Consider the following 14168-nt stretch of genomic DNA (forward strand, 5'->3'; position numbering starts at 1 on the left):
GAGAAAATACATCTATAGGCTAAATTGTATTTGATACAATATGTAACTATAGATTATGTGTTATATAGAATATAACATATAGTTTATATACATATAATAAGGTTGTTATTATATGTATAATTATTATTAATTTAATTCTATTAAATTAATATTAATTAATTAAAAGGAATGAGTTACAACGTCCTCCCCCCCTCCCTCCCTCCCTCCCTCCCACCCAATTCTCTCAGATAATTTACATGAGTTGTGAAAGAATGATGTAGTTAGAGATTCATCTTCTTCCTTAATTCTCTCTGAGTGAATGGTTAAAAATTTACAGAGAAGAAAAGTTCTTCTCTTCCCTCTCCTCATCTTCATATCGTTCCCTCTTCCAAGGATCAAGCAAAGTTCACAACTCTTGTTTGAATTCTTTGTCCCAAGGGAATACAGAGGGTTCTCAAGTGGTAGTGTCCCTTTTTGAAGAAAGAGATCCGTGTAGAGAAGGAGATCCGTTCGTGTTTTATTCGAGGGAGTTCTTGAAGAAAGGGTTCTTCAAAGGTAAGGGTTTCTGAAACCTTAAGTGTTCCTTTATTAAAGCATGCTATAATTTATGTAAATGCATATCTTGTTCTTATTTTACTTTAAAACTTAAATTCAATGAAAAATAAAAATTGGGTTGATCTTGCTTTTACCCAAGGATCTCTCCTCGGTTAGAGTTCCTTCATGAGTACCGTATCCTGGTGACATTATGAATATGACCCACTTTGTAATACAAATGCAGTGATCCAAGTATTCATGTAGGCGACATGTGAGTAGGTATCATATTCAATGAGCTTGCATAAGACTAGACCATGAAATAACCACTAGATGTAACTCCGTTGACTAGTTAGGTTTCTATTTCAATGGGATGACCTAAACAACTTAGTCTTAATCCTGAATCTATTATGAACTCTAGTTAACGAGTGATTGTCCTTTGATTTGTATGGTTGAGAGTGGCCAGTTCGCCGACTCAATATGTTTACCATCTTGGAGACAAGATCAAATGGGGAGCTGGAAACATAATAATACAAAATGAATTTCATTTCTTCCCGAAAATGGGGTAAGTAGATGAGTTTTCCCTTAAATGGTATCAGGACTTAAACAAAGGGTCCTACCCTCTCACTGGCTCGAGAGAGGTTTCTGTCTAATGGTTGGACCATAAACAGGTTGTTCATTAGAGGAACCCTAGTACTTAAGAATAAATAAGTAATCTAAGGGTAAAATGATAACTTTGACACAGCTGGTGTTATGAACACTCATGAAGGACTAATTTATTGTTATTGATCTATATCCACGAACACCGAAATATATCTGCAATGAGAATAGTACAACTATGTTTCTTTAGTGGAGTATACCCATAGCTAACGAATATTGATTAATGGGGTTAATGTGTTTAGTCAATTAATCTCATATCGTTCGAGCTTCTGATCTGTAGGTCTATAAAGTCCCCTCTGTAGCTCGTAAAGGGAATTGAGGTAATTATTTCTTCAATAGAGTTTGAAATGTTCAAATTCACTTAGGAAAATAATATAATGTATAACGATTAATTATAATATAAAGTTTATATTTTAATTAAACTTGATAATAAAATTTTAATTTTGGATATGATTCAAAATTAATTTATGAGAGAACTAAATATTTGAAGGAGTTCAAATATTAAAATAATATGAATTGGATCCATATTGAAACTATAGGTTAATAATAATGTTTATTAGATGCACATTAAAATTATAGATTATGAGAGAAATATAATTGAATATGATACATATGTTTGTTAAAAATTAAATATGTGATATTTAAGTTGGTAATTAATTAACTGAAAGATTAATTATTACTAATTTAATTAAGTCTAATTAAATTTGATTTAATTGAGTTAATTGAATTAGAACAATAGGTTGCGTGAGAGATGCATTTAAATATGATTTAAATGAAATCATTAATTAAATTAGATATAATTAATTATTATTTATTTTAATTTAATTAATTTAATTAATTATTTTTTGTTTAACTCCCACATAGAAAATTATCAGAAATGTGGGAGCTATGTGGGATAGCTCCCACATTTCTTCTCTCTCTCTCCATTGGATGATATACCTGCAAAATGTTAGTTTTTCAGAAGGTGATTCACTTTACAAAAAGGTTCTATGAAAAAAAAATCTCTCAAAAAAATCTCTCTCTTTTCCCTAATTTTGAGATTGATTCCACAAACCAATACCAAAATTCTCAAAGAATAGGGAAGTTTTTGAATTGGTCGTGTTCTTGCTTTCAATCCCAAGGAGAATTAGCATTTTTCCATTCGAGTCATCAACAAAAGTAAGTGTTCTTTTTTTTTTTTCTCTGTAGGATTGAATTCCTAATTGTAATGCATGCTTAACCTAAAAATTTTACAGTAGATTGAGGTTTTTAGGTCTCTCCTTTCTATTCTATAATTTTTGTTAATGTATTGGTATTTTAATTTCTCAATTGATTTCGAGTTAGGTCTTGATTATTCCACTACATTAAGGTAGGTCTTGATTATTCCACTACATTAAGGTTTTTATCCTTATAGATATAGTATAGGGTCTTTGAACAATGTGCCCGGACTATGTTGAGTGTGTGCTTGTTGTTTGCTTTGTTGCCTTGTTCCTTGCAATAATTAATCTATGATGCACTCTTATGAATCATGTTTGCATGAGGTTAGGTTAAAAATAAATAAATTTTACGATTTTTAAGGCATATTTGAAAATTTTGCTTCATCTCTTTCCTGCATCTTTAGGTTATTTGCCTAGCTATTCCGACTCTCGCTTACTTAGAATCGAATTATGAGGCCATAGGATTGTTGTCACTCTAAAAGGCCTTAGTAATGGTCATTAGATTCTCCAATGTTCAATTTAGTAATGCATGCTTTGAGATATGGTCAATTGCAATTATCACTTACCTTACAAGAAAAATAATGAGATGAAGTATGAAGAAAGAGAGGTTTACTCCTCTTTCTCAAGGGTATGATTAACTTGGGACGACTATGACACTTGTAGTTTCCCTCTGAGCTAAAATATCTTAGAGGATTGAATAACCTTAGGCACTGTTGAAAGAAAGTCAGTTCATGATTGGATGTCATTCACATAACCCATGTGGGCAAGCCAAAACAACAGCCATTCTTCCTAGATAAAGTTTTCTCTCATTTTTATTTCAAATAAAAAAAAAGGAGAAAAAGAAATAAGGTTGGTGTGAAGTATGGTTTTGACAATTTTAATTGCATATCATTACCACCTTGAATTTAGGAAATCTGATTCTAGATCTTTTGAGCCAAAATGAGGGGAAAATGAGTTGAAGCTTCATAAGGTATTCCGAATTTGCTTGTGCTTAAAAGAGATAGCTTTGTACTTATCCATGCATGATAAATGTTGAACTAAATTACCAAATTTGTCTTGAAATGGTTGAATACTTTTTGATAGCCTAATTGATTGTGTGCATGATTTTGGTTGACTGTTAAGGCTTGAGTAGAAAACTTGGTAACTTAACAAACTAATATTTGTGTGATTGCATGTTATACCTTGCTCGAGGACTATCAAGAGTTAAGTTGAGGGTGTTTGATAGCACCGAAAATGTGTGATAACTTGTAAAAATACAAGTTATTTAACCTTTTTATTGAGAACAATTAGGAAAATTCTGAGAAAAATGCACTAGTTAGATGGAAAAATCGTGCAATTAGTAATTCAATACCTACAAAACTATAAATCATTGAAAATTATAAGAACTATCACTTTTTTGACGTAGGATTCTATCAAGAATAAAGAAAATCGACAAAAGAAGCAAATCACGGCTGCAGACGCATAGAACTTAGGCTGCGCATAACTTGGTATCACATAGTTCCATGCGATGAGATGAGATTATTAGAATTACGACAGATGCGTGGGCGGTGGAAGTCAAATAAAAAAGATCAAGTTGGTCGTGATATGAAAAGTTTGTGGCAGAACCAATGAACCTTTAACGTGAGGCAGATGACGCGATAGGGCATAGAATTTAATGCGAGGTGTCTGCTTAATCATTAGAAAGAGGTACGGAACGTTCCTTTTGATGCATATAAATAGCTCAATTGTCTAATTATCAGATTTTTAACCAATAAATTGGTCAGAACTCTTCTCGTTTTGGAACCCACGTCTGCCAATTTTAGATGAAAACTCAACTTTCCTTTCTGAAAAGGGAGGAAACCATCACCACCATTACATCTAGGGTTGGCAATGGAGTTGGAGCAGGGTGGGGGAGGATTCCCCGTTCCCGTCTCTAATGGCGGTTTTTATCCCATCCCCGCCATTTCAAGGCGGGGATGGGGACGGGGATTCCCTGCCGAGGAAACGGATCCCCGCGGGGATGAGGACTTTTTTTTATATATAAAATTATCTTTGGTTTGGACTTGGACACTTTAGTTGGGCTTAGATTGGGCTAAATTAAAAACTAAGTTAAATGTAAAAAGTTAAATATCTAGTATATATATATATGTAAAGAGAGAGAGATAAAGAAAATATTCAAAAAAACTATTTTTATATATATAGAAAAAATATTTAAAAACCTAATCGGGGCAGGATCAGGGTCGGGGACGGGGCGGGACACCCTCTCCATCCCCGCCTCGATCGGGATGGGTCCTCGCAAGGACCCGACCTCGCGGAAAATTTTGCTAACCTTAATTACAACCACCGAGAAGTAACCATTATTGGAGCCAAGGAAGCAAGAAACTGCAGTCCACAGCTTGACATTCTCCACCTTTGTCTTTTATTTCATTTTCTTCATCATTAGTATTTGTATTATTTTGTAGAGATTGAAAAACTCTCATTATCAATATGAATGTTATGACATTTCTCCATCCATCCAAGTTTCTCCCATTTAGCATGACCAACTAAATTCATAATGGGTTGGAAAATATCACACTAACATATTAACTAAGTAATACATAAGTTCACTTTCATCTTATTTAATGTATGCTTCATAAACTATTCTAGATTAAATTGAGAGATTGCCCTAGGTAGAATCAATCGCTGCTTGAGAAAGTAAAGAATTTTAGAATTCATTAAATAAGAGAACAAGTAATCTTAAAAAAAAAATTAATTCTCTGTATAAGAGTACTCGTCGCATGCATCCTATAGATAAGATATTGTGGTTCGAAACACAGAGAAGTAAAGTTTATAATTCATGTCATTTGCATGAACACATAGCTTATTCTTTGCTTGGGAGATGTAGAAATCTTTCTCAACCCTATTTTATTTATTGAAATCTCATCTCAACACTTGTTAAGCTTCTTTACTTTTCGTTGTAATTATAATTGCATACTTTTCATCAACCATCGCATCATCACTCACACCCACTGTCATTTGCACTATAATTATAATCAATAAGATAGAACAAGTAGACCCACATCATCATATATTTGAAAAAAAATCCGCATTAAGGTCAAAATAATTATCTCATGACATAATTAGGTGTGATTCCTGTGTCTGACCCTAGACTCACCAGGATTCTGATTGATCTTATACTTGGATTCAATTAGATAAAACAATGTGTTCATATATTTAAAAGGCACGACTTAGATTAATTCTCATCACATCATTTAAAATGCATCAATGTGCTATCTTCTTTGGGTCATTGGTCTATTTAATGAGTTTAATTGATTTTATAGGTCTCGGGTGTCTAAGAGATAGAGCGAGCCATTCAATACGAAAAGGTACTAAAACAGTCAAATTTGGAGTTCTGCACCAAGGGAGAAAGAAGTACGTGAAATTACAATACTTCCTTGGACAGAGCGTAGCTGCAATCTGTGAAACGTGGCGTTACGCTCAAAGGAAGTAACATCAATATTCTGGAGAAATAGGAGAGCATAGCTACGCTCAGTGAAGCGTAACGTTACACTCAAAGACAGAAGCATCACATTCGGGAGAGGTGCTAGAGCGTAGCGACACTTTGCATAGCATAGCACTACGCTCTGTAACTTGACGAAAAATCTCTGTCGCGCGTGCAAAGAGTGTAAGACCTCAGCTGTTGCTACACTTGAGGCTTACACTATGACAAGCGTAGGCCAGCATCGCGATGCTTCGTCCTAGCATTGTGACGTTGTACACCTATTATAAATTGTGTTTTTGCCCGATTTGTCTAAGTATCACGCCCTTTTCCTCTTTTGCTCCTATTTTCTTCTCCTCTATGTTGTAAACAGTTATCCTTTTCCTTTTTGGTGATTATTAAACTTCATTTACTTGATTTTGAAGATGATTAGATGCTAGAGGAAAGTACTTAGCTTGGATTTTATAATTATTTTTCCATTACTTAGCTTGGGTTTTGGACTTATTTTTCTATTTCTCGTATGTTCTTGAGATTTTGATATTAAAATGTTGAGATTCTACTCGTATTCAATAGATTTCATCTTATATTAGCTATCCAATCTTTTGAACATAGGATTATCTGAGAAATTAGCTATGTTCTCTTAATTGTTTGCTTAAGATTAATCACTAATACGTAATTAGGAGTGTTCAAAAAATTCAATGTCCTAAAAAAACTGATCAACTCAACCCAACCCAACCCATACGGTTTGGGTTGGGTTATCAAATTATGTGGGTTGGATTGGGTTCAAATAAATGAAAATTTTATGGATTGAGTTGGTCTATGGGTTCACCTAAAATAACCCAAAATCAATCTCAACCAACCCAACAAACTTATTATTAACTTTAAAATTTATATATTTTTTACATATAAGACAATTATATATACATATATTTATTTTAGTTTTATTTAATTTCATTGTTTTTGGATAATTTATACTCCAAAAATTCCTTATTTTTAGCACTTTGGGAAAAAAATAATTCATTATATAAATTGAAATTGAGATATTAATCTTAATTCAATATATGAAAATAATTAAATTAAATTTTTACGTATTAATATTTTACTTTTTTCTATAATAGAAATTTAAATAAATGATTTGATTAACTCGAACCAACCCAACCTAAATATTTCATAGTTGGGCTAGGTTGGGTTCATTTTCTAATAAGGGTTATTTGGGTTGAAGAAATTTACAACCCGAACAATTGGGTTGGGTCTAAAAAGTCATTCAACCAAACTCAAACCCACCCACAAACACCCCTATGCCTAATTGTTAGGAAGTTAATCGCTAGGAATCATGGATTAAGTTAGATTGTTAAATTGAATAGGAATTCCATTCAAGAAGCATATTCTAATTAACCTAGATGATGTCTAACTTAGCGTAATCGATTAGATGGTGGAAACTGATTACTCGACTTAGCGAGCCCTTATCCTTAATGTTTGTTAATTGGTTAATTAGGAGAATATTTCACTTAAATTCTTAATTAATTCGATTCGATTGACTTCTATTTAGGATTCTAGATGAGATGGGTAAGTATTAAATTGGTAGAATTTTGTCCTTATCTTAAGATTAAATTAATGATAGAATTGTAAGGAATAGGAAAGGCTCGATCGACCCAAGCTATGAATTTCTTTTATTGATAATTAACATGTCATGCACTCATTTCGCCATTGCATCCCACAAATTCACTCTCATTTTATTTTATGCAATTTGCGTTTATTTTGCAATTACTCATCCAAAATTAAGCATTTTCCTTATAAGCATACCGACTATAAGCATTTCAATTAGAAATTTTAGATGGCTCTATGTGGTTGGACTCTGTATTTTCCTTTACTACTTGTTTTTAGAGTAAGGCACGAAATATTATTTGGTTAGGACCGTAAGGTTTTATGACACCCTATTGGTGCTTATCATAAACATCTCAGCCATGAGAGTTGTTGCTTGAAATGGGAGGCTTCTTCTCCTTATAAGCCAAGGTGGTTTAGGAATGGCCTAAAATCATGCTCTAGACTTTTACCCATCATTTTAGACATTGAATAATAACTTTGATCGAGAAAATAACAACCATAATTGACTGATGCGAGCCTGGAAAATTAAGACTTTCGGATGCTGTTGCAGTAGATATGCTCACAGTGAAGTGAAAATCTGCAAAATAGTAAAAAATTAATCTAAAAGCTCATGTAATTAGCCTAAATCACTAAAAACATAATTTAAACAATTCAAAGACACGTGATTGTGCATTTTATCCCAATTCAAAAACACAATTTAAACAATTCACTAAAATCACTTTATTTTTTTTGGATGGGGTTCAAATTCAAGCTCACTACGTCAAGTTCAAGGAGAATGTGCCTCTATTCTAAATAGCAAAATATCCGGGAGAATATATAGCTTACATCCAAACAAACTCTCACCTTTAGTCAAGTTTCAATTCTTCACAAATGTCTTTACGTACGAGAAAAGAACACATGAAACATGATTGAAGATCAAACAATGCATGATTTCTAAGTTACAAGAAAATGAACAACCCCATATGAACGAGTCCAAAAAAAATGAACAATTCCAAAGTAGAAAAATTAGACCAAATACTAGCAAATTCACCACCACGGCAATATTCTTACATGTTCAAATGCTTCAACAACAACCATACTATTGCCCCTAATTACCTGAAATGGAAAGAAAAAAAAATCAATTCTTGACTATACTGGTGGTGATTAATGAAAGCAACAAACATGAAAGAGAGGTTGGAGCATGATTAAACTAAATTAACTTTTGAAAACTAATGAGCTAACACATTAAATTAAACTAATCAACAAACTACTAAACTTAACTTACAGGCCATTAATATTAAAAGTTAAGAATACACTAATAATTAGGGAAATGCACAAACAAAAACAAAGTTTAGTGTCAAATAACCCAGATCACACCAAATAACCAAGAAATTGGAAGAATATGTAGTAAGGAAGAAACTTGGAGACATTTTCCCTTTGAGCTATTACCATTGCTAATGTAACTCACAAAATTATCCAACATCACCCCCAAAATGACATAATCAATTCTCCATTGTAAGATCACCAAGTAAATGATAACCACTATTGAATCTAATTGCCAGCTTCCAGTCAGTTTCTAGTAGAAAGGACAGAGTATTGAAAAACAATGGAAGGAACAATAGTTCAATAGTTGAAGATCTGTATCCATGTTATTGAATCGAAAGAAACTCCAGGAAAAAAAAAACTATGCATAAGCTTACCACGCATATTCGATGTTCTAGGAAATAAATACATTCACCACATACGGGAACCTTATGGACAAACAATACAACTTCGTGGCCTGAAGCACCAAAAACACAAAATAGAAGTATTAAATAATAAATAACAACAACAACAAAGTACAATTCAATTATATAGAAAATCAATTAGCAACATAACGAAATAAATTCAGACATTTCCACAATCCGAATAACGAATGTATCTCCTCTAGCCTTGCAGAACTTAACCATCTACAATGACGGAGTGACCTCATAAATCTGAAAAATAATACTATAATAACTCAACTAATTAGCATACAATAGATGCTTCTAAAAAATAAAAAAGTAAGAAGCGAATCACCTCTGTTGCCACTGATAAATGGCCTTTACGACCTGTCTTTTCACCTTGAAATTTTAGCTACAAAAAATGCATCAAATTATGACATACACTCAAGAGAGAAAATTTAGATAGAAAATTTAATCTTAATGAATAAAAAATATTTATTAACGACTTTGACAAAGAGTAAGAAATGGCGTCCATTAAAAGTGCTTGTTTCCCGTTTTACAATCTCCTTGTACCATAATTTTCATCAACTCATGTTTGTGAATAAATCATCACAAAAGAGTTGATAGGCTATGGATAGCTCAACTAATATATAGCAATTTAACAATAATTTATTGCTATAAGCAAAAACTATTTTATTGAAGAGATACAATGATAAAGCTTTTCTGCATAGGTAACAAATTCGAACCCTATTAAAGACAAAGCAAAAAAAAAAAAAAAAAAAAAAAAAAAAAAAAAAAATCATAATCGCAAACATTCGCCAAATACATCATGGTCAATTCAAAACTCCAACAAATGTAAATCAAATATCATATCCAAATCCCAACAACAACCCTACATGCCCTTCCAAGCTAAAATCACAATAATAATCTAAAACCAAAAGCTCACTGCAGTCAGAACAAGCTCATCGGAGGAACCCCCAACATGGATTGGAACAGAAAGGCATCAACAAGAAGATTTAATTAAATGGATCAATCAAGGTTTATTAAAAGTACTTCTCCAAAACACCAAAAAAGACACCATAAACACAAAATGAGAGATCCACGAGTGACTTGAGATGGCAGAAGAGGTATGAAAGAGGTTGACAAGTAGCAGCGCCAAAGGTTCGACGACCAGCATGACGGAACTAGGATGAGTCAAAATGTGCAACGTTTGAATGGCGTCATGGCGCTAAAAAGAGAGAGAGAGTCGTTTGACGATGTGAGTGACCGACGTGAGAAATGTGCGATGTGACCAATGTGAGAGACCAGCGGAGGCACGACCGGTGGAGGCATAGTTGATCGGAGGTGCGACCGCGTAAGAAGCTGCATGAACCTTGGACGGACGTATGTGTATTTGGGGGTAAAAAACTTTCCCAATTTTCCTTTATTTTATATATATAATAATGAAACTCTAAAAAAACTCTATCTTGATGCTCATTAAGTGTCAAGTAAATTTAGGAAAATTTTTGACGTTTTAAAATTTCAAGTTACTTAATAGCGTGAATGTTTCGTTAGTAGTAAAGAATCTACTTGAAGGTTCAACTTTATTTCTAACTAAGGCTAAAGACAAGATAAATTCTGAAATGATATACCAAATAACAGTAAGAAAAAATATAGTAATGGAAATAAGAGAGTGGAGTTCTTTTACTTTCCCAAGAAATGTTAGGTCAAAAGTCATTATAGAAAATTAGAAGAGGATAAAATTGAAGAAAAGAAGAAGGAGAAGGGAAAATATAGTTGAAATTGATCACGCTTGTAGTTGAAATTGATGACGCTTATGTCAATATTTAGAGTAACAAGACAATAGTAGCTACTCATTTGAATGGACAATTAAGAGTGTAACTGTAGTACGCATAGCTTATGATAGGAGTTTGTTTCGATCTTTCACAGTTTAGGGTGTTCAAATAACCCGACAACCCCAATAACCCGGACTACCCAACCCAAAATATAAGGGTTAGGTTGGGTTAAACTTTTTATATTTTTGTTGGATTGGGTTGGATCGTGGGTTGGCTAAAAAAAACTGGGTTAACCCAACCCAACACGAATTTTATATATATAATTAAAATATATTATATATATTTATCTTTGTTTAAAATTTGATTACTTTTAATTGAATAATTTATGAATTTTAAATATTTTCTTTTAAAATTGTTATGATATTTATCTTTATTTAAAATTTGCAATCAATATCTTAGATATTTAGTATTTAGCATTTGAACTTTATAAGATTTTAGTTATTAGTTATGTGTTGTATATAAATTTACATATTTTTAATTAAAAATAAAAAGTAAATTATAACCTGACAACCCAACCCAACCTAACCTGAATTTTAATGTTTGGGTTGGGTTGGGTTGGGTTAGAGACTTTATTTGAGTTCTTTGGATTGTGAACCTAACTAATCCGAATTTTCAGGTTTGGACCCAACCTAATCCAATCCATGTACACCCCTAATCATAGCAAGGCATAATGGTCTAGTGTGAATAGGGAATGGCAAAGTTTCCAAAACTATTGGGATTAGGGGTATTAGTCTGAAGATAGAGTATGCAAAAAGTTAATGCTTGGATTTGTGCCTAGGATGAAGATGAATCTCATCTCTAATAACATATTAGATGGATGAGGGTTATAATTGTGAGTTTGATAATTGTCAATATAAACTCATGTTAGAATTCCAAGTAGTGGCAATAGGCCACAGAGATTGACATACTGTACAAACATATGTTTAGTGTTGCCAAAGTATCAGAGATAAGTGGATCAATTAAAATTGCAGATGACAACTATAGAGGTACAGACCGAACAATTAAATTAGCAGCAATGATAACCAATTTTGATAAACTAGATCAAAATTCATTTATTCATAAGCAATTGAGAAGTTAAAGAGAGAGAAAGTCAATGGTTGTTACGGATCCTAAGTTGTCAAACATTCAAATGGATTGATGAAATCGCCTATACTAGTATATGCGCGTCAAAGTAGAAGGACAAGGAAAGAGGTTTAAAGTAGGGTCTTCAGCTTGGAAGCATGGCTTGAAGAAAGGAGCGAAATTATTTGCAGAATGTACTTATTTTAGAGATTGAAAAAGATGTTAGATGATACCACTTAGCTGTGAGAATATATGACTATCTTTTATATTTGAGAATAGATCCATGTAGCTTGTTCATACCTCAAAACAAGTATAGATGAACTACAGTTATTTAGAATGGTTTCACGTTTCTGTTAATTTGTTGATTTTATAAAATTTCAAACTTTAGAATTTTAAATATCAGAATTAGTGAGAAACAAAATTATCATTGGATTTTTGTGGAGACAAATTGAGGCTACAGTGGTTGATAGAGGAACCCCTTCAGGTGTGCTTGTTTTGCTAGCAAATATTTTCTTTTTGGGCTTTGGCCCATTTATCTATTTTAGGTCATTTGATTTCCAACTTGATTAGACAAAAACCAAAACCCAAATAGTAATTAGACAAGTCTACACAAAAATTATTCAACAAGACCTACAATTTTTTACCCCAACCTTTCATTCAAGTTGCATGAAGAAGTAAACATCATACCATATAAAGAGGAGCCACCTCTAAATTCAAATAAATGTTTTAAGAAATCTTAATCTTCATATCAAAACATCTAGATATAAAAGTTCTTATCGTTAATATTTTCATTCATATTTTTACATATCATAGTTCGATATCTAATCTAAAAAGAAAATTAATATTTTCATTATAAAAATATCCATAAAATTTAAATTTTAAAATTTAAATTATGGTTGATAAAATATAATATAAATAATAAACATTTACCGTATTTAAAAAATATAATATATTTATTATTAACTTAAATAAGATATTTTAAATATCATTTTTTATAAATTTTCCACAATATTACCATCAATATTTCTGTAAAATTGAAACCTCCCCAATTTTTTTTAAAAAAAAAATATAATGACATTTTAACCCATGGTTTATTATATTGGACTATAACAACTAATAAAAACAAAATAGGATGGTTGGAACTTAGAACTTTGCTCCTTCCCACTAAAAGAATCTAAACCTTTACATGTGTGTTTACCAAAAAAAAAGAAAAAGAAAAAGAAAAAAACAAAACAAAACTAGACTAAAAAGGGGCTGAGACAATGTCTCTAGGTTGATACAGAGATTGTAACTCATCATCTTCTTCCTCATGATAGTAATTTCCCATTATTGAATCTTTATCTTGAATTGCTTTACATTCCACTGGTTGTAATCCCTGCATTTTCCCATATGATTTCACCATTCATTCACATCTCAAATAATATAATTCACTAATATTACCATCATTAAATTTGTAATTGGTAAAAGATTGATGTTTCTAGCTAATATTACCTCTGTGAAAATCTTCATTGCTTCTTCTATAGTGGTTGTGTTTATCACATAAAGTGCTGCTTCCTGAAGTAATAATCCAAATTCATCAGAAAAAAATGTATTAATTAATGATTTTTTTGCTTCAACAAAATCCTCTTCCTTTTTCTCTGCTAAAAATATTTGTAATTCAATTACCCAAATTACCAATTATTATTTATTAAAAAATAAAAGAAAGAAAAAAGAAACGACTTACCCTTGCAAATTGGATTTGATGCATTCTGAGAGTCCTTGGCTCATTTTCAATAGATGATTTTCTATCAATATTTCCCATTATTCCTTCAACCTTATCTCTTCTTCTTCAATCTTCTTTAACGACAAGTCGTCCCAATACACAGCTCTAGAAACGACGGATCGAAAATGGCTTCTAACTATTTTATTTTTTGCAGGGGAGGAGAATGAAATTCCTCTTACAATTTGATGTTTCTATATATATATAATGGGGTAGGAAGTTGACAGCTTGGCATGTGGCACTGATCCATGGGTGAATCAGGTCAGCCACGTGGATTCCATCAACCATTAGATTCGGGTACACGTGGCAGGAGAACAATGGGATCTCTGACCACGTGGCTTTTCATGTGCCTGTCACCGTACCTCCAAATCCCTTGTCTTGATGATCGGTCTTCTTCCGCTC

At 32.3% G+C, this 14168-nt stretch overlaps 1 protein-coding gene across 1 annotated transcript; it reads right to left on the reverse strand.

Moving 5' to 3' along the window:
- Positions 1 to 13079: 13079 nt before the first annotated feature.
- LOC120089256 (uncharacterized) lies at positions 13080 to 13946 on the reverse strand. The gene is made up of 3 exons (XM_039046678.2): positions 13731 to 13946; positions 13499 to 13561; positions 13080 to 13382 (listed from the first exon to the last, which is right to left on the reverse strand). The coding sequence occupies exons 1-3, from the start codon at positions 13806 to 13808 to the stop codon at positions 13251 to 13253; spliced, it is 273 nt and encodes a 90-aa protein (XP_038902606.1). The 5' UTR covers positions 13809 to 13946; the 3' UTR covers positions 13080 to 13250.
- Positions 13947 to 14168: the final 222 nt, after the last annotated feature.

The sequence above is a fragment of the Benincasa hispida genome, chromosome 10 (assembly GCF_027475165.1).
Source record: "Benincasa hispida cultivar pf3 chromosome 10, pf3_genome.v1.1, whole genome shotgun sequence".
NCBI classification, from domain to species: domain Eukaryota; kingdom Viridiplantae; phylum Streptophyta; class Magnoliopsida; order Cucurbitales; family Cucurbitaceae; genus Benincasa; species Benincasa hispida.